Here is a 21448-nt window from a genome sequence, read left to right as displayed (position 1 = left end):
TGTCTTTCAGAATGGATGGATTTAAATCAGTGTTTTAAATCAAGTTTTCCATTACTACGCATCTTCATATATTTCTTAAACAACAGTGCAAATTTGACCACAGGCTGAGCAGTTCTATGGTCACAGAGAGAGAGAGAGAGAGAGAGAGAGAGAGAGAGAGAGATCATAGTGAAGGAACTATCTTTAGCCATGCCAGGCTTGTGCTGGACAAGTTGTGGGAGTGATTTCCCCCCTCGTTTTGTCCTCAGTCCTCTCAATAGTAGGGAAAATAACTATATGAACTTCAGGGCTGGCATAGTTTTTCGCTCTTGTTAGGGGAACGTTGGAGCAATGGGAGGGCTTTGAATGCACCAGATCAAAGCGCTTCCCTATCTGGCCCCTGACATGCCCCTCTTCACCCCCTACTGCCATCAGGGCAACAACAGTGCAGGTGGCTGATGACCTTCTCCACAACAAAAGCCACAAACACAGGTAAACTGGTAAACAGAAAATAAACCCATTTTAAAATTCACAATGATATACAAAATCCTGTTACAGATTTTAAATCTGGGATTACAAGTGCAATCTACTAAATTAATATTGTTAATTGCCAAACACATTTCAGCTGAATAATCTTCTTTAGTGACAGATTTACAAAACTTTGCCTCCCTGTCCTCCCACCCTGAATTTTTGCTAGGTGGGCTTTTTTGCCCGTCTAGCTGGAGCATCTTAGAGAGGGAGGGAATGAGGCTGGAGTGGCTTCAGGATAGCTTGGATCCTGGCCTCTCTCCTCCTTTCCCTGCTCATCAAAACGCCCATTTCCCCCCCATCTCCAGAGTTGCGTTCCCAACCTTGGAGAGGCACCTGGCATGATTCTTTCCACGGCAGTTGCAAGGGGAAGAGGGAGGGGGTTTGGAGCTCCAATTCCCAGCTCCAGGGTCGGAGCACTGCCTCTGACCTCAGATCTGGAAATCCGAACTATCCTGTGGACCTTCAGATGTTGTCTAGGGGCTATTGGATCATTCCCTTAATCATATTTACACAATGTATGAAAATTGTATAACTTTTTAGATATTGATTTTTACTAATCCTAGAACAAGTTACAGAATTTACTACTTGATAGGTATTTACATGTGTTTTTCATATTATTTAATATTAACCAAGTTATTCTTCAAGAGAAACTTTATATTTGCAATTCATTTAAAAAATAATGCATACTGTTAATTTCAGAAGGAGACTTTCAGTAGCATAACTATATATTCTCTTAAGAGCCAGGTTAAGGGTACAATCCTATGTGTGATTAGACAGTGGGGAAAAAGGCCTATTACTCTCAGCATTCCCCAGCCTGCATGGATTGAACTGTTAATCTCCTGGTAAATTGTTTCTGTAAATAGGGTTTTAGAGAGATCTTTATCATAGGTTTGTATTCTTTTTAAATAGGGTTTTAATTTTTTTAGCTGCTTTAGGTTTCTAGCTGTGGAAAGAAAAGCAGGATGGATTTTTTTCCCCCTTAGTTCTTTCTGGCCTCATTCAGAAGTTGCCTGTAGAGTTTTTGTCTAGTTTTAGTTTTAATATTTGCACTTGGTAGGATGGATTATGGCTTAACAGTGCAATTGTATACATGTCTCTTTCAGAAGTAAGTCCCATTTAATTCAATGGGATTTACTCCCATGTAAATGGGGATCGGATTGTAGTATCAATTTGTAAAAATTGATATATATTTTTTGCATTGAAATTGCAGATAAAATTTATATCAATATATTGCCAAAAGTATTTTCTGTTTTGCTAGGTTCTATACAATTTTTGGTTTAGAATTCTTCTTAGTGTATAAATTAATGTCTTTCATTAGCTTAATTGCTTTTTAGCATCTCGTCTGTACTAAAATACAGAAAGGATATTTTTTTCAGAGTTTCAGCATATTCAACTAAAAACAATTCCATACATTAGACATGCTCAGAATTCTGCCAAAACTTATTCATTAAAATATTAATTTTAGTGTAACTACAACCTGTAATTAAATAAAATGTAAATAATTAAATAAATCATAATTTTAAACAATGCTATCTATACCTCTTGTCAGTGGCCACATTTTGACATTGTATTAAGTTTGGAATCCTGGTTTTAAAGATCATGATGTAAATGAGCAGTCTGGTGGAACATGCAGGCCATTCACTCCCACTTCACTCCTCCTTTTGTATAAACAAACCAGGAAAGAATTGCTTTGCATTACTTCTGAACCTGGGATTATGGTTAAGTGTAAACTTTTATGTTTCATTCAATCACATTGTTATTGTTGTGTACCCAAACCAGGGTTTTAAAGTTGGTTTATTAATGATGGCTTGTTTGGGTACACAACAATAACAATGTGACTGAATGTAACATGAAGCTATCCCTTGCTGGTTTGTTTTCCTGCTTGCATGAACAGAGGAGCAGAGTGGGAGCAAAACATGCTGTGTGCTCCAGCACATTCCTCATTCACATCATGGCTTATTAAGTCAGGATTCCTGGCTTAATGCGATGTCTGAATGCAGCCAAACTCTCTCTGAAGACGCACATATAAAATATGTTTTGCTGAAAAGAAATAAGTAGTGTTTACAACAATATTAGCTGTGTCAAATGACAGCTGAGGGTGTTGTGCAGTTGGTCCTTCATACTAATATGCGGACTTCACAAAGTCCTAGGCACTGATGGCGCAATCCTGTTCAGACATGAACAGCTGACTGGGAGTTGTAGGACTTTTTTCTATCTAAACATGCATAGGATTGCACACTGAATGTAAAGAATGTTAGGGTTATTGCTTTTATAGCATTGGCATATTTCTTTGTCAAAAATCAGTGTGTCACTAGCTTGGATACAGAGATCTACTTGGATTACTGATTTTGCTTACTGATTTTAGCTGAAATGATTATATTATTTGTTTTAAAAGCTTAAATAGTTTGGACTTTGCATATTGATATGACTTGCCTTGCACTGTTGTAGCTTTTCATATTATGCTGCCTGCATGATTTGCAGTAATGTCTTTACCATGTTTACTCAGAAGTAAGACCCATTGGTTTCAATGGACTTTTCTTTCAAAAGGTATGCTTAAGATTGCATGCTAACAGGCTGATACCAAACTTCCTGTGATATAGGCCCCACTGATTTTTTAAAGGATTTTTTTAACAGATAAATATGTTTAGTTAGAATGTCAACCTAAGCCTGGAACCCTATTGTCACTGATTGAGAGTAAACCACACTGAACTCAGAAGAACTTTGCCCCAATGCATAAGATTAAGGTGTAAGTCTCCTTTTTATGGTCTTGTAGAAATGGAGAACAAAAAGTTAACTATGTGGGCACACAGAGATGTTACTAGAGACACATGGCTGTTATTAGTAATAGCAGTTCTGTCTCTTTTTTTTCACCTTCTTTCCTGAAACATCTTCTACAACATGTAGCTTCCATTCTCCTGCCTCCACAGGCAACTGCTAACAATGTGGTGTGTGTGAAGGAAAGCGTGAAGGGCAATGACATCCCATCATGTGCTCTTACTTATTCAAAGGTAGGAGAGTGTGGAGGAAAAAGAGGCTTAAGCCCAATAACAGCCATGCATCACTTCTAATATCTACTTTCATCTTGAAACATTGTGTTTTGAGTTATTTAAAAAGTTCTGCATGAATTACATTAATAAAACAACTTTATCTTGCAGTTCTGGAGTTTATGTGGCAATTCACTGACACCAAAGCGTGGTGTTTTTGGTAAGACTGGTGATCTCCAAACTATATTGTGCCTCGCTTGTGCAAGAGATGAAGTAACATATTCTGGTGCGCTTAATGGAGATATATACGTATGGAAAGGAATCAACCTTATACGGACTATACAGGGAGCACATGCTGTAAGTATCCTTTTGATATGTCAACTGATTTGACATTTTAAAGAAATTAAGGTTTTGCATGACATGCATAGATTTCTATATGGATTGCATTGTAGTTACTTATTACAGGACATTAGCAGATATTGAATCAAAATTTGCTGTTTCACTTCTGGCAAACCCTTGCCATGGTCAAGCTAACAGAAACTGGAGAAATTATGGCAAGTTTTCAGTCTGCCTTTATCTTCCATGTTAATATTTGGGAGCTATTTATCGGGGATGGCTGGGGGCTGACTGCATTAGTGGTCAGAGAGGAATCTTTCGCTAAGCCTTCATGCCTTTTCTGAAATAGATGTAGATTCATGTGACCCCATACTTGCATTTAGCTTTCTCATGGTATTTCCTTGTAATTGCCTGGGAAAGAAGTTGTTTATTTGTTAATATTCAGTAAACAAAATCCAACATAAAGCAAGTGGACTTCTGCTGCGCAACAGAACTTTCCTCTCCTTTCCTCTTCCCTGCCCCCCCAATCTGCTCTGGAGGTTCCCTCAACCCTCCAGAGCAAATTTTGGGGGTGCATGGGAGCTGCAGGGGATGTGCGGGAATTGCTCCATCCCTGTTCCACTGATGGAAGCTGTTCCATTGGCAGGAGCGATTAATTGGATATCAGGCCATATATATTCACACAACTTTAATTGAAGAAGGCATCTTTTCCATACTTGTTTGTCTCTTCCAAATGGCAAATCAAGAACAAACAAAAAAATGAAACTGCCAAGCACATTGGGTAATATAATTGTCCTGATTTCATATTTTCATTGTTATATCACATCCTACCTAAACATATTTAAAAGTTAATGCTTTTAGACACATAATAAATAACCAGTTCACTATTTTCTAGTTTGAAAATGACCACATGCCTAGGAGGACAGCCTGTATACTGTCCCTGTGCTGCAAAATGCATTTATTTATTATTTATTGCATTTATATCCCAGCTTTTTTCCTCCAAGGAACAAAAGGTGGCTTACATAATCTCCATTTTATCCTCACAATAAGAATGTAGATTGGGCTTATTATTATTATTATTATTATTATTATTATTATTATTATTATTTATTTATTTATATAGCACCATCAATGTACATGATGCTGTACAGAGTAAAACGGTAAATAGCAAGGCCCTGCCGCATAGGCTTACAATCTAATAAAATCATAATAAAACAATAAGGAGGGGAAGAGAATGCCAACAGGCACAGGGTAGGGTAAGCAGGCACAGGGTAGGGTAAAACTAACAGTATAAAGTCCGCACAACATCAAGTTTTAAAAGCTTTAGGAAAAAGAAAAGTTTTTAGTTGAGCTTTAAAAGCTGCAATTGAACTTGTAGTTCTCAAATGTTCTGGAAGAGCGTTCCAGGCATAAGGGGCAGCAGAAGAAAATGGACGAAGCCGAGCAAGGGAAGTAGAGGCCCTTGGGTAGGCGAGAAACATGGCATCAGAGGAGCGAAGAGCACGAGCGGGGCAATAGTGTGAGATGAGAGAGGAGAGATAGGAAGGAGCTAGACCATGAAAAGCTTTGAAGGTTAATAGGAGAAGTTTATATTGGATTCTGAAGTGAATTGGAAGCCAATGAAGAGATTTCAGAAGCGGAGTAACATGGTCAGAGCGGCGAGCCAAGAAGATGATCTTTGCGGCAGAGTGGTGAACAGAAACCAACGGACTGATGTGAGAAGAAGGAAGGCCAGAGAGAAGAAGGTTGCAGTAGTCCAACCGTGAAATAACCAGCGCATGAACAAGCGTCTTGGCAGAAGAGACAGACAAAAATGATCGAATCCTGGCAATATTATACAGGAAAAAACGACAAGATTTAGCTACTGCCTCAATATGAGGAATAAAGGAGAGCGAGGAGTCAAATATAAAGCCAAGGCTACGAGCTTCCTTGACTGGAGTAAGCGTAACATCATTGACAGTAAGAGAGAATGAGAGATGAGAGAATGAGAGATGAGGAGAAGGTTTAGGAGGAAAAACAAGCAATTCAGTCTTTGCCATATTAAGTTTCAAACGACGATGAAGCAGCCAAGCTGAGATATCTGAAAGACATGCTGAGATACGATCGTGAACATCAGGAGAAAGTTCCGGAGATGACAGATATAGTTGTGTATCATCGGCGTACAGATGATATTGGAGGCCATGAGATTGAATAAGCTTGCCCAAGGGCAACATGTATAAGGAAAACAACAATGGGCCAAGCACTGAGCCTTGCGGAACCCCTACTGAAAGGGGAAAGGAGGAAGACGTCTGTGACTGGCCCAAAGTCACCCAGTGAGCTTCCATGGCCAAGTGGGTTATAGAACTGGAATCTCACGAGTCCCAGTCCAATACTCTAACCACTACATCACACTGACAGTTGTTTTATTTTATTTTTAAAGCTTCTATACTGCTCTTTCATTGGCTAAGGCAATCTCATAACATTTTAAAACAATATAACTGTAAAAATTAAATAGATTAAATTGGTAGGTAAAACTTCAGATCACAAAAAAATGCTCATTGAGTTGAAGGTAACATCCTGTGCATCTGCTGTCTAACCTTTTAGGACTTTCTAGGATATAATATCCACAAGAATTGTGTTGGAAAGTGCAGATTTCAAACTACTGCTCTAGCATGCTGTTGATTTGCTCCATTTTCCTCTACAAGTCTCTAGACAGTCTTCAAGGCCAGGCCCATTTTATAAGAAAATGCTGTAACTAGCTTGGAATTAATATAAAAACATGAATGAGCTTCCCATAGCACTTCCCAAGGTATAGATTAGTGCATAGTATAACCAATGAACAAAATCTTCTTTGGCATTCAGAATGTTGAACTGTATATGTGAGAATATATAATTAAACAATAAAGGATGCATGTCTGGCATAGTCACACTGTTAGGACTTTACATGGGAAATGTATATAGTACACCCCCTTAGTAGCTGAATAATTTATTTCAGTATTCTTTAACAGAAGTGAATACTCAAGCTGTGTGGATTGAGGCCAAAGCCAAGGTCAGATAACAGGCAACCTGTATAAAACATCACTTGGCCAGGTTTTAATTAAATATAAGTGGAAACAATATAAGCAAACTTAAACAAGTGTTTTAATTCTCTTGTGAGCCAACACGTAACACCCATTGTTTTGTTCTATTTCCAAGTGAAAACCAGAATTATTTGCATTTAAATTATTATAATTTAGACTTGACTTAACATCTAGAATGATTATAGGAATGAAAAATATGTGCTATGGTCAAAAATCAAAGAGTGAACTTGTTTAGCTCTGACAAAGGAGGTTGAGAAGGTATATGATGACATACAAATATATTTCAGGGGTTAACTCAGTAGGGGCAGGGAGGTTACAAAAAACTCTGTTGGTTCAGGAAGAAATGTTTTCTGATGGCAAAAATTTATCCCAATTGAGTGAAGCATTTTAACTAACAGAATTTCAAATACTAAGATAAACTCCCATATTATCTTCCACCTTTTCTATCAATTTTTTTTCTGGGGCATTGTGGATAGTCATAATTAGTGATAAAATATTGGATTGCTTGGACCTGAAGTCAGTCAGGGCTTTTCTACACCTGCCTTTTTCCTGGGATTGTCCCGGGATCATCCCTGTGCATGCAAATGACACACATGGGATCCTAGGAGCACGCAGGGATGATCCTTCCGTTTTCCTGGGATAATCCTTAGGTGTAGTAAGGGCCTCAGTCTCTCTCTCTCTCTCTCTCTCTCTCTCTCTCTCTCTCTCTCTCTCTCTCTCTCTCTGGTTTATGGCTTGATACATTGCTTGATGCTTGTAGTATGTTTGACCACATTTTTCAGGGTTTGCCTGACTCTGAACTTTCATTTGGTCTTTTCCCCCATAATGTGGTTCAGCTTCGTTGCTTGAGTCATCTCAAGCTATTTGTTTCGCAAGCAACCCCACCCACAACCCTCCTGAAAAATCAACATCCTAGCTTGGAAGTGCACCTTGATCCTTTGCTATCCTTGCATCTTCAAGTTGCAGCATGAGGAGTGCATTTGCATAATTAGATCTAGAGAACCAGCTATGACTGTTCCTAAGTCAGTCTGATTTGGTAACAGCTATCCATGCCTTGGATGCATCATGGTTAGACTATTGCAATGTACACTATGCTCTTTGGAAAATGTTTGGAAGCTTCAGTAGGTGCAAAATGCACCAGGTAGGCTGCTAACCAGTGCACAGTAGCGCAATCACATCACTCTAACACTGAAATATCTGCACTAGTTGCCAACTGTTTTCCGGGCACAGTTTAGGGTGTCAGTTTTAACCTTTAATGCTCTATGAACACAGTCCTATGCATCTTTACCTGGAAAAAAAGTCTTACAACTCCCAGCCAGCCAGGAAATGCTAAAGGACATTTTTCTATCTAAATATGCACAGGGTTGTGCCTTGAATGGCTTAGGTTGACCCCCAGATAGCCAGGTCCTATCACAGCATGAACCTACTCAATTGTTAAGATCAGCAGGAGAGACGGTTTTTGAAAACACCCTCAAAGTGTTTTCTCCTGTGTTGCTTGCAAACTCTGGAATATACTCCCTCTGGAGTGGCAACTGGTACACACTCTATCTTCATTCAGGAAGGGTGTCAAGATACTTGTCTTTTAAATGTTTTGTGATTTTTAAGATGATGATGATGATGATGGGCCTTGATCTCAAATTTTGATCCTCCTGAAGTCCCCCCTCAGGTGGTCATTGGCACTTTGGTGGCATTCCTACAGCAACTGCCTTCAAAGTACAGTTTCTTTTTAATACAGATCTTACAGAAGAAGCGAGGACTGACTGTCTCTTTCTATATAAATCAGTGTGAATTATTCAGTACAACATTTAAATTTTATTCTAAGCTTCATAACTGAGCTAGGGGTGCCTGCACTGCTAGTACACAGAAAAAAGCATCTACTGGCTACACATAATGTACTCATGCAGTTGTGTTAGTGGATTTGTGATTAGCCTCTTTATCCAGTCACTGTGATTACAGGAAGTAAAAATGTTTGAGGTGCATTGGCTCAAGATTAATTGAATTAAACAAAGCAAATATCCTGATTATGCAGGTCATGTGCCACAGTATCAGCTCATAGACCAATATTAGGAAGAGACAGACAACATTATGTTTTGTGTATTTCACATTTCAGCTATGTAGTTACACAGCAATCAAGTAAAGCTGTCAGATGTTTTGCCGTTGTGTGCTTTAATCAGTGTAGGCTGGTGGTTCTGTCTTTGGTGGGGCAGTAAAATCCATTCTGGGTTTTAGTCCAAACCAGCCAGAACTCTAAAGGAGCTATCCAAGGTGCTACACCTATTTGGGGGATAGGGTTCTGTCCCCTGGATAGGTCTGTTAGCGTTCTGGTTGTTTCTGACTAAAACTCTGAATGGATTCACAGCCTCACTGAAATCAGAGCCACCAGCCTCCACTGGGTATAGTAGCATTCACAGGCTGGGTTTCTTCAAAAAGCTGGAGAGAGTTACATATAGCTGTTCTTTTCTAATCTTCATTCTTTTAAAGATATGAGTCTGCTCTTTCTGTAAACGCATAATGCCTTCTAAAGCATGAGAAATTTTTTTTTTTTATCCATATGAAGAATTTTGCTTTACATAATAATTATTGTGCATTGCATATATAGTTAAATATACTCTTTGTTTCTCTTTAGGCAGGAATTTTTAGCATGAATGCATGTGAAGAAGGCTTTGCTACTGGTGGCAGGGATGGCTGTGTTCGCCTTTGGGATTTAAATTTTAAACCAATTACTGTGATTGATCTCAGGGAAACAGACCAGGGATATAAAGGTAAAAAAAACCACACTTATTATTTTAATGATCATCTAAGGGAAACTTGTTTTCAGATGTGAAGGTGGAAAGCACAAAGGACAGGGTACACTGTGTTCGAGGGGATAGACTTCAGTGCATTTTTAGGAGGGGGCGTGACAATAGAGGAGAGCTGGTATATCCATATCAGTAGTTGTGCTAGTTGCTCTTCATTGCCCTTCTACTGATGGAGGAGGTGGCTCTCAGTCTTCAGAGTCCTACAGTCCTTATAACAGCACCATGGATGTGCATTCTCGAATATTCTAGGCGTTGTGTGGGACATGAGCAAAGGACCATGGTAATGGATATGTGGATCTGGGGTGTGGAGTGTATTGATTTTTGCTCTGTTAGGCTAGGGATATATCTCACACAGCACTGACATTGTGTCGTAGGTTTAATACATATAGTGTCTTAGGAGATTAATTTGGGCTAATGTATTTTGGATCTGCACACCTAATAATATCATTATAAATGGCCACCTAACAGGAGTAAATATTATTAAGTGACTACTACATGCATGAAGCCTGTGATGGTCTTGATCACCTGTCTAAGGTGTGTGATGGTGGTGGTGGTGGTGGGGTATACACACACATCTATCTATCTAGTAATTCTCTATTAAATTGTTATAATGCAGTACTGCTGCCATTGGATCATAATTCTGCAAGTTTATATCAGTAGACATTCACTAAAACAATTGGAAGATATGTTGAGATGACAATTGTAAGATGAAGAAAAAAATCCATTTTGTGGATTAGGACATCTTTGGTAGAATTTACATAATAATATAGGGTAAAACTTCACCAGTAGTAAGCCTCCCAAATACTCTCTGCAAAAGGCAGCTTTTAAATACAGATCTAATAAACATCCTATTAGAATTTTGTGAGTTGAGCTGAGCCCAAATTTTATCTTATTATTCTGGAAATGAAACATTTAGACATATAATTAAAATGGTAAATTAGCGTGTCTTACATTTCAAAGAATTTGAACACAGTTGACAAGCAAAGAACTCACTGCTAGATTATTCCACTGTAGAGCAAGCTACTTAATTAGCTTATTCAAAATGGATGCAAATCTAGCACCCCAACCCAGCTTTCCTTCCCCATACCTCTTGATGCCAGTCTTTTTGGGTGCATCTTTACCTTCTGTGATACATGTAGTTTGATCACGTTAGTTTGTTCTGTTCTGGTGATTGTGGGAGGCATAACTAACAGCTAAATAGATAAAATGAAATCAAAGTTGTTCATTAATATGTAGATTTCTACCTTTAATTCATCTCCCAAAGGTGGGGCAATCCAACTGAAACAGGCCCTGACACTCCCTTTGTCTGCTCCTCTCTAATTGGTCCCCACATAGGGTCATGATATCAGTTAGTCCTGTGGCTGGGGTGGGGGAGGTCCAACTGTTCCTTTTGCCTGCTTCTGTCTCCTTGCTCCTTCTTCCTGACAGGGTCATGATGTCAGATAACCCTGTGCGGAGAGGGAGTCCAACTGGAGCAGGCCATGATATTCCCTTTGTCTTCTCCCCTCTCCTCGCTCCTCCTGTTTATGGGTAAACAGTCCAGCAGTTAACCCAACAGCAAACCATGGATTAATCACTGGGTTCTTTAGTCCGTAAACAACCCTTCAGTTCAGGTTTATTTATCTGTTTGTTTGATTTGTACCCCACCTTTCTACCAAAGATGGCATTCAAAGGTTTAGATGTCATGCTCCACAACCTACGAAGGAATGGATCATGGGTTGTGCTGTAAAAGCGGAACTTGCAAGTGTGCTGCAAACAATGCACCTGCTCAACCCTACTTGTGCATGGCAATCCACTGATTTTTAAACTAATGGGTTGTCATTACATGTGAACTAGGTCTGTGAGCAGTATCATGACCTTCAGCCACCTTGCATGCTCTCCAGGAAGAAGAAAGAGCAGAAGCTGCCTCTGCATACTCCTGTCAATCCATACAATTCTACGTGGTTGTGGCTATAAAGAATATATTTGTTGTTTGTTCTAGCATCAGCCACCATGAAGGTGCTGCTGGAATAGACGACAAATGGTTGTTTGTGAAGATAGCTATGACAGCTGTGAATAAAAGAATAATGATGGAGGAGGGAGAGGCAGTTACTTTTTCTTTCCGTTTTGGACAAAGTGCAAGGCAGTGCAAATATAAACAACTTAGATTGCATTCTTGTGTTTGCTTACACATGAATGATCACTATTGAACTCATTCAAACTTACTTCTGAGGATCTGGTGAAGAGAAACCCTCTCTTTCAAAATTGTGTTTTCTACTGAGTAATGTTAATATGTAACATTTAGAACAACTAAATTCCTTGTGCCATGCCTGCAGTTGCGTGCAAGGACCAAAGGGGCAAATGTGAAAGAATATTGGGATTTTTCTTCTTCTGGAGTGTAATTGCTCATCTATGTTTCGTTAATATTTGGTGTATAATGGCTGATTGCCATATAAGCTTGACTTGACTTCAAAACGTTGGTTACAGGCTTCTTTTGTTTATTATAATATAGAGAGAACATTTGTATTTTACGGTAATAGGCAGCAAGCTTTATTCTGTAGCACATCATTTAATTAATTTTCTTCCTTTCAGGAACTCTGAATGTTTCACAGTAATTATTTTGAGTAATAAATTTATGTATAAGCTGTATATTTACTTTCCATAGGTCTGTCTGTGAGAAGTGTTTGCTGGCGAGGAGATCACATCCTAGTTGGAACACAAGATAGTGAAATTTTTGAGATTGTGGTGCATGAACGCAATAAACCTTTTCTTATTATGCAAGGGCACTGTGAAGGGGAGCTTTGGGCTCTGGCAGTTCATCCTACAAAACCATTAGCCATGACTGGAAGTGATGATCGATCAGTCAGGTTAGCTCCCTTGGATTCTCAAAAGATAATGTGACCATGTACAATAAAATGCACTTTTTGAAATGCAAATATTTTTATTTTTTCGTTTCTGATATTTATGATCTAAGATATATTCTGTCTTCATAAAAAAAAAAGCACTCCAAATGTTACACATTGTATTTAAATAACTGATGACATATCATTGTGTCCTAGGGAGTAGGACTTATAAAGAGTTTTGCATTTTCCCATAAAACTATAGAATATAAAATTAATTAATTACAAAGTAAGTGATTTGATGTTCAGGTTAAGTGAATTTCTGAATTAAAACTTGTAATTTACTTACCTTATTTCAAACTTAAATATATCATCCGGTCTGTACAGATAATTAAATTAGACAGACAATTCTGCCCATATGTATGTGTGCTAAAGCCATACGTATTCTAATGTTAATAGTAATGCTGTAGTAATTTTACTATAGCCTGAGTAGATGTGTTTTCTTTTGCCTTGGAATGGTTTAATGCTTTCATTGTTATGGGCAGTACAAAATGGAGTCAGGGGGGAATGGAGTAGTGGATCTACAGCTGCATCTGAAGCCCTGCTGGCTCACACAGGTCAGGGTGGAAAGTTGCGGGGGGGGAGAGAAGAGGTGGTTCCCCTCCTCTTTTGGTCTGTCAGCTCCAGGCCAACATAACTGAGGGGCCAAGGATCAGGCACCCCACTCCCAAAACACCCTGTTTGAAGGCCTTACACCAGCTGCTACTACTAGCAGGGATACCACTGGTGATAGTTTTCTGCTTATGGAGCTCTTTGCAGATGGAATGGGGTTGCTAGGGCAGATGGAGGTGCCCGCTCTCCTCTCTGCCAGTGGAGGGGCATCTCCACTCAATCCTAGTCCCCTCCAGCAAGCTAGCACTATGGGCTAGGATTTCATTCTTATATAGTTTAATAAATGTATAGGTCTCCTTTCAGTGCTGCTCTGTACTCCCAAGCACAATGTACAGTTTAAAATAGTATGAGTTACATCACATTCTACTTTGTTTATAGTGATGGAATAGCACTTTATGATTCTCTTCTTCTTGGTCGACTGACCTTCTGCCTTTTGCTCACTGTTGCATGGGGTCCACTGTAATTCTTCCTCTGCAGGCTGTCCTCCAGTCTCATCCTCCAGTAACTGAAAGTGTTTACATAGCTCTAGTAGTCCCACCGTTGCAGAGTGGCTTCTGTTTCTTCTGCTCCTAACTGCCACCCTTTTCCAGGATGAATTGGCTCGGGTTATCAATCCAGGCCAGGACATATGGAGCTAAGTCATATGCTTTCTCCTGGATATTTTTGAATCAGATCAAAATCTATTATATTTTTCTGCTGCATGGGTGATAATAATTTTATATTGTTTACACTGAATACTTTTCTTGCAGAATATGGAGCCTTATAGACCATGCATTGATTGCACGGTGCAATATGGAAGAACCAATTCGTTGTGCAGCTGTTAGTACTGATGGAATTCATCTTGCACTTGGAATGAAAGATGGTTCTTTCACAGTACTACGAGTTAGGTAAGTTACACATTGGAGACATTTAAACAAAAAGAAACTTTGCCTCAGAGTTAATTTTCAACAACGAATAGCAAAATTTTGTCCCCTGCTGGTCATTTGTACTCATTTCCAATGCATTCGTTTGTGATGGTTCACATGTACATTTTTGCAAGCAGCTTTTTGTGGCATTGTTCACTAAGTTGGAGAAATATGCACAAACAGTATTTTTTTTGCAGCTACATGGCCTTCCTGTTTTAATTTGATCTTTCAGATATGTACGTCTGCAGATAAATTGGCATTCTAGTAATATGTAGATAGCTCAGCTTTAAACTAGTTACTCCACTGTAGATTTTTACAATACATTTCTTCACATGATGTGTATGTGTGTAGGGAGTGGGACAGAGCTTGAATGAAATTAAATGTTTTAAAATGTAGTCTTAACCACCTGATATTTTTCATTTTCTGTGTTACAGAGATATGACTGAGGTTGTTCATATTAAAGATAGGAAAGAAGCTATTCATGAATTAAAATATTCACCAGATGGAAATTTCCTTGCAGTTGGCTCCAATGACAGCTCTGTTGATATTTATGGTGTTGTTCAGCGGTACAAAAAGGTTGGGGAGTGTGTTGGATCCACAAGTTTCATAACTCATATGGACTGGTCATTGGACAGTAAATACTTGCAGACCAATGATGGTAGTGGAAAGAGACTTTTTTACAGGATGCCTGGTGAGATACTCTACTACGGTTATAATCATACATGAGAATAAGCGGTGAGCTCTGTGCTTAGGTTGTCATTGCAAGGGTAACACATTCTTGGCGAAGTATCTGTAATAATTGAAGCCAGTCATTCCTCTCCAAACCATTCTTACCAGACTTGGGTCATCAGACTTGTTGATGGTGCCACATATAAAAAATTGTAAGTCACTCAGTTGAATTGCAAAATGTACAGTGCATTACAGTAGATATTGTAACAAAGAGATTTAGCCAGTTCTCAACTTCCAAGTATTTGGATTATAAGTAAGGGTACTTATTATTTAATTATTTAAATGATTCTGATTTGGACAAAGGCAGCTTCCTAAAATAGGCTAGTGGTAGCTAAATTACTATGACTCCTTAGGCTGCAATCCTGCATCCATTTTACTGGGAGTAAGCCCCAGGAAAGTAGACACATAAATTCTGAGTAACATGTATAACATTGCACTGTTAGACCAATGATATTCATTTATGTCCTTCTTTCCCTAGTGTATCAATATATTTTTACATTCATATTATCTTTAATTAGTTCATTCTTTTCAGCGAGTCATGTGTATAGAGAACAACCTTTCCTCAATCCATTTAAAGCTTCATAACAATCTCCAGTTTGTGCATTTGTTGAAATAAGCTATTCAGTTGCTAAAGTATTGCAGCATTTTTTCAGAATTTGTCAAAGTAATTAATTAATATAATAATTGTCTTTATAAATAGAGTGAATGATTAAACATTCTTTTTATATTTAGGTGGAAAAGAAGTGGCAAATAAGGAGGAGTTAAAAGGCGTCCAATGGGCTTCATGGACTTCAATTTCAGGCCTTGAAGTTAATGGGATATGGCCTAAATATTCAGAGATCAATGATATTAATTCTGTAGATGCAAATTTTATGGGCCAAGTTCTAGTTACAGCTGATGACTATGGAATAGTAAAACTCTTTAGGTATCCTTGTCTAAGAAAAGGTAACTTTTTAGTGTATACTTTGAATGTAATAGTGGAATTTTATTGCCAGCCAAATGACTGTTCACATTTGTGACTGGTTTATATTTTAGACAAAAGAGTTTGTGGAGGATCCTTCACCCAAATAAGCATGGCATATTCCAGATATTGCATTACTTTTTCCACACAGTGGAAGTAGTGATCTGTGGGTGGAGAAGATTGTGGTCATGGTTTTGATGATCCATCTCTGGAAACTTATAGATCCAAATGGTTTCCTGTTGTCTGAGAGAGTTTCCCACAGATCTGGTTAACAGTTCTGCTGAGATCTTACCTGATTCCTGGAATGAGGTTCATGGTGTAGACAGAATCACAAATATGCCTGGGCCAAGCTGCTCCATGGCATTCTATGGAGCTAAAGACTATGAAATGGCAAGATTTAAAGCACAGATGGCAGAAAACTCAGAACAAGTCTAATCAAATTCAAGTTAGAGCCCTGAATTGGGGCCTATCCTGTGCAGAAAGCATATTTCTCTGACACCGTTGCATCTGCTGAATGTTTACCAACGGAGGTTTTTTTTTTTTTGGCAGGTTAGGGGGTCTACTTAATGCAGGCCCAGTAAATCACCATCTAAAGTTCGTTGTGACCTTTTTGCCTTACATTTTGCAAATAAAATCATTTGTAGCTTCTATGGCTTAGATGACATAATTTTAGCAGAAGCAGAGCTAGATGAAGGCAACACATTAACCTGGTTTGCATGTCATGACAAGCCCATAAGTTATTTTAGGATTGTGGGTGATTTGTTAACCAAACCAACAACCCACCCTCACTGACACAACAAGCCACCTGCCATGGCTTGCATATTCAAAATGGTGGCCAGCACAGATCATGAAGCCCTGCAGATGAATTAACCTAGTCGTGGCTTGTCATGACAAACAAACAGGCCCATTGTCTGGTCCTGTTGGATGTCGATAAGCTGCATGTGGGAGGGGATGAAACCAATTACCTGTTCTTTGGCTTCTTGTCCAAAGGAGCCAAAGAAATTGGTTTTTGAAATTGTCTAAGGTTAGGCTTTTATAGTTATCAGCTGTAGTAAATGCTTGACTAAGGGATATTGTGGCCACACTGGTTTTGAAGGATTTATTTATTTATAAATGATAAAACCATTTTTGGAGAAGAGAAATTTAGAACCCATGCCTAGGGAAAAGTATTACCTAGTTTTCTATTTGCCATTTCTAAGCAAGTAGAGCAAGTGGTGGATTGTCAACTCCAGGCAGTCTTGGAGGACACTCATTATTTAAATCTATTCCAATCCAGGTTTTCACCTGGGTTTGGGATGCTTTACGCCATTCTGATATTTTTCTGCTTATGCAGGGCACTGCTGGATACAAACCACATGTAGAACAGCCTTTGGGAATGATGAAATATAATTTGAAGCAGAATGAAACTGATTTTTTTTTTACAGGGGCAAAGTTTAAAAAATACCTTGGCCATTCAGCACATGTGACAAATGTCAGATGGTCACATGATTATCAGTGGGTCATTTCTATTGGTGGAGCAGACCATTCTGTTTTCCAGTGGAAATTTGTTCCTGAAAGGAAGCTGAAGGATGCTCTTCACATAGCACCACAAGGTCAGTGAGCAATATATAAACTAATTTTTTAATATAATTTTGCAGTGATGTTTGAGATATCTTTATCTTGAACTGGATAATCCCAAATATTTTTATGTTCCCTTACTTTTGGTTCCAGTTTCTGGTTTCTTTTGCTCCTGGTCCATTTACCACATGGTAGGAGATTATTATTTATTGATCTAGGAATTTCTTATCATTCAAGGCAGTTTGCAAGAAATAAAAAACAATATATGACACAATTAAATCTTGACAACGAAATACAAATAATAATCAAGAGCTAAAAAGTGGTATAGCATTAAAACAAACTAGGGGCGTTACTAGATGAGGCTCTAGCGCGCGTACCTTCCACAGTCACGTCGAGGCTTCCAGATGACGTTCACGAGGATCCGTCATTATCCTGCGGTGAAGCCTCTTTCTCCCGACTTTAAAAAAGTGAGTTCTAGTGCGCCTTTTCCTGGCGTCCCGCGGTAATTCGGAGTACGTGTGGGAGGATGTGAGGTCACTGCGGTCCGCACTGGGCAGGAAAAGGCGTGCTAAGGGGGAGTGGTCAGCGGCTTCGGTCAAGCCGCGTCCGCCATTTGCGCGCAGTCCGCCAGCTGGGGCAGCGCGGCGGAGCGGCTTTTTTTTTTTACTCCCCCAGTGACAGTTTGCGCAGGAACGGAGGAACGGAAAAGTGGCTGGTGACTCCTTGCGGTGGGCAGCTACCGTGGCCACATAATGGCGGTGCTGTACGCTGCCTGTTAGTGTGGGTACCAGGCTGGCAGAGGGCAGAGCTGTTTGTGGGCTGCTGCCATGGCTACGGCCAGATGTGGGTTGGCTCCTTGGGATGGGGCACAGGGCACAGAGGCGGTCATCGCCGCCGACACCTCAGAGGCATGATGGGAGACGTAGGCACAGAGTGCCCATGCAGACGATTGACCCCGGGTCATATTACACCCGCCACGACCCCCATCAGGAAGTGAGCGCATCAATGTTGACCCTCAACAGCACCAGCAGCACTTCAGCTGGCACTGCCACTGCTGCTGCCGCCAGCGGCATCGCTGACGGCTGCGCAAGTTTGCGGTCTTTCGGACTTGCGCAAACCGTGCGGCGAGCGGAAAAAAAAGCCGCGGCAATCAGGCCGGTGTGGCTGCGCAACCGTGCTCGCGGTGGCAGCAGCACAAACGGCGCAAACTTCCGCCACAAATCGAAGGCAGGTGTGGATCATGAGGCGTCACGGCTGAACGGGAAAAGCCGCTTTCACCGCTCCTCAACGATGGAACACCTGGTAGGTCTAGCAAAGCCCTAGATCATCATGGGGAAAAAAACCTTAATGTATGAAATTACATTTGATTAACTCTGGGTACAGACATAATACTTTTAAGAGCAGCGGATGTGATTTGATTAAGGTTTACTCAAGTATTCTGCATGTGTTTGCTTTTGCTTTTGTTCTTCTTCATGGTCTCTGTGCATCACACATATGGCCTCCGCGCCTGTGTGGAGCCTCGTTTCAGGAACTTCTATAGCTGAGGTGTTTTAGGCGAGAACCTTTCTCCCTTATCCACTGTGCATGTCATAGAATCATAGAATAGTAGAGTTGGAAGCGGCCTATAAGGCTATCGAGTCCAACCCCCTGCTCAATGCAGGAATCCACCCTAAAGCATACCTGACAGATGGTTGTCCAGCTGCCTCTTGCAGGCATCTAGTGTGAGAGAACCCACAACCTCCCTAGGTAACTGGTTCCATTGTCGTACTGCTGTAACAGTCAGGAAGTTTTTTCTGATGTCCAGCCAGAATCTGGCTTCCTGTAACTTGAGCCCATTATTCCGTGTCCTGCACTCTGGGATGATTGAGAAGAGATCCTGGCCCTCCTCTGTGTGACAACCTTTGAAGTATTTGAAGAGTGCTATCATGTCTCCCCTCAACCTTGTCTTCTCCAGGCTAAACATGCCCAGTTGTTTCAGTCTGTCTTCATAGGGCTTTGTTTCCAGACTCCTGATCATCCTGGTTGCCCTCCTATGAACACGCTCCTAACAGGTTTTGGCCTAATCTCTCAGTTCTCTTTCGTTCGTCATTATGGCAACCTTGTTGAGAACTTCTTCTGATCATTATGTCAAGATTACCTAATTGTGAGGCATTTTTATTCTGTCTTTGCTGTTCTTTCTTTCAGTGTATTCTGTCTTTTAAACCTATTTGGTTGATTTTGTTGCGCGATCGTCTGGATGGGTGTAGGGCCCTCAAGGCTTTTGTTCCAAAAGTGTTCAACGTGTGGGAGCAAACTACCATCTTCTGACAGCCACTCTCTTTGCCTTCTCTGCTTAGGTGAAGGGCACGTAGTGGAGTCCTGTCAGTTCTGTCAGGCATTTTCCAAACAAACTAGACAGAACCATTTGGATTGACTAAAGGCCATCTTGTGGAATAGAGTCTTTCAGGCAGTTAATCTTCCACAGCCTCAATCAGTTATTATAGCAGAGTCATCTCCACAGGGATCAGCTATGGAGGTGATTAGACCTCCTGATCAACACTCGACACCGGGCAGATGCATCACACAGTCTCTTGCTAAAAAGCTGTCTAAAAGAGCCAGGACAGCGAAACACACTCCCCCTGCTTCAGCAGAGGAGAGAAAGAAGAAAAAGAAAACCTTTTAAAAGGCCCGAGTCTCCAGACAGTAGTCTGAAATGACCGCATAGGTTGAACCCATCATGGTTATCCCTATTGGGACCAGCTAGCCTGCTGCCGGGTCAACAGCAATCACTGACAACTTCTTGAGACCTATTGCAAGCTCACTTGATACCGACACTGGTCCATCCACCAATTCCGTTACTGCACTTTCTGATCCCTACATTTTTCGGAGATCTCTTGGCTTTCTTCCCTACTTGGAAGAGGATCACCATGGACAATTTGGTGCTTTTTATAATCCTAGAGGGCTACAGGATTGAATTCAATGTCCTCACTCCTCTCAATACCGTGAAATTTACTGCACCGAATCAGGCCCTGAACAAAGAAGGATGCAATAGAAACAGTGTCCGATCATCATATAATGAATGGGTTTTATTTCAGGTATTTCACAGTGCCGAAGAAGGATGGAGGACTTTGACCGATCCTGGATCTTAAAATCCTAACTTTGATCTAAATCCAATTTTGCATCAGCATCATCAGCATTTCTCTCTCTCTCTCATCTTATTTCATCCTCACCCTCATCCTATTTCATCCCTCTCTCTCTCTCATTTTATTTCACCCCTGTCTTCCTCACATAGGCACAGCACCCTGTTTATATAGCGTACACACACACACGCACACATTTCACCCCTCCTTCTCACTCTCTCAGCCAATAAGGTCACACCTGCAAATTCACTATTCTCATCCTAGAGATACTTACCAATTCCTAGATCTATAACAAGAATACACAGTTATAAACAGAAAGTCAGTATGGACAGACATATAACATCACATTTTCGACACTCATAAATTGTTTCTGTGGTGATTCAATATGCGAGAGCTCTTGTGACTTTATTTTTTACCTAACTTGGCATATTTAGGTTGCAGTTCTAAACACACTAGAGAGTAAGTTACATTGAACTCAGAGGGACTTGCTTCTGAGTAACCATTCTTAGGATTGTACTATTAGTTGAGTATTTTTGGGTGCAATCCCATATGCACTTATCTGGGAGTAAGTGCCATTGACATGTATAAAATAGCTGTGTTAATTAACTTAATTTTGTTTCTGCTGTTTCAATATCTGCTCTGATTTGTTTGTTTATCACAGAAAGCCTGGTTGACTCTAACAGTGAAGAATCAGATTCTGATCAATCTGATGTTCCAGAGCTGGACTCTGAAATTGAACAAGAGACACAACTCACATACCGTCGACAGGTATTATCCTATGTCGTTAAAACATCAGTATGGCCCAAAAGCCCACTGTGCTGATTCCCTTTGCCTCCAGCAAAGCCTGGGTACATTTAGAATGTTGATACCACAAAGCCCGCAAGTTGTGCAAGAACTGGTGACACTGCTGTGACTGGTCAGAACAATTGCAATAGCTGTTAGCCAGGTGTCATGCCAATTTATTTATGTAGTTTTATTTTTATGTTAGGAATTTGTTCC

General features: G+C 40.1%; 1 protein-coding gene across 2 annotated transcripts in view; it reads left to right on the top strand.

Annotated features, from left to right (window-relative positions):
* Window positions 1-21448, top strand: part of EML5 (EMAP like 5) — a 129826-nt gene that overhangs the window by 46037 nt on the left and 62341 nt on the right. For both annotated transcript variants that reach the window (XM_063117954.1, XM_063117953.1), the window contains exons 5-12: window positions 3666-3851; window positions 9516-9651; window positions 12332-12533; window positions 13928-14065; window positions 14518-14774; window positions 15545-15757; window positions 17198-17365; window positions 21111-21217. In XM_063117954.1, coding sequence (XP_062974024.1) covers window positions 3666-3851; window positions 9516-9651; window positions 12332-12533; window positions 13928-14065; window positions 14518-14774; window positions 15545-15757; window positions 17198-17365; window positions 21111-21217 — 1407 coding nt within the window. The remainder of the gene's footprint in view (window positions 1-3665; window positions 3852-9515; window positions 9652-12331; window positions 12534-13927; window positions 14066-14517; window positions 14775-15544; window positions 15758-17197; window positions 17366-21110; window positions 21218-21448) is intronic.

This window comes from Elgaria multicarinata, chromosome 2 (assembly GCF_023053635.1).
Source record: "Elgaria multicarinata webbii isolate HBS135686 ecotype San Diego chromosome 2, rElgMul1.1.pri, whole genome shotgun sequence".
Lineage (NCBI taxonomy): Eukaryota > Metazoa > Chordata > Lepidosauria > Squamata > Anguidae > Elgaria > Elgaria multicarinata.
The sequence above is the reverse complement of the archived record's forward strand: the minus strand, read 5'-3'. Positions and strand labels throughout refer to the sequence as shown.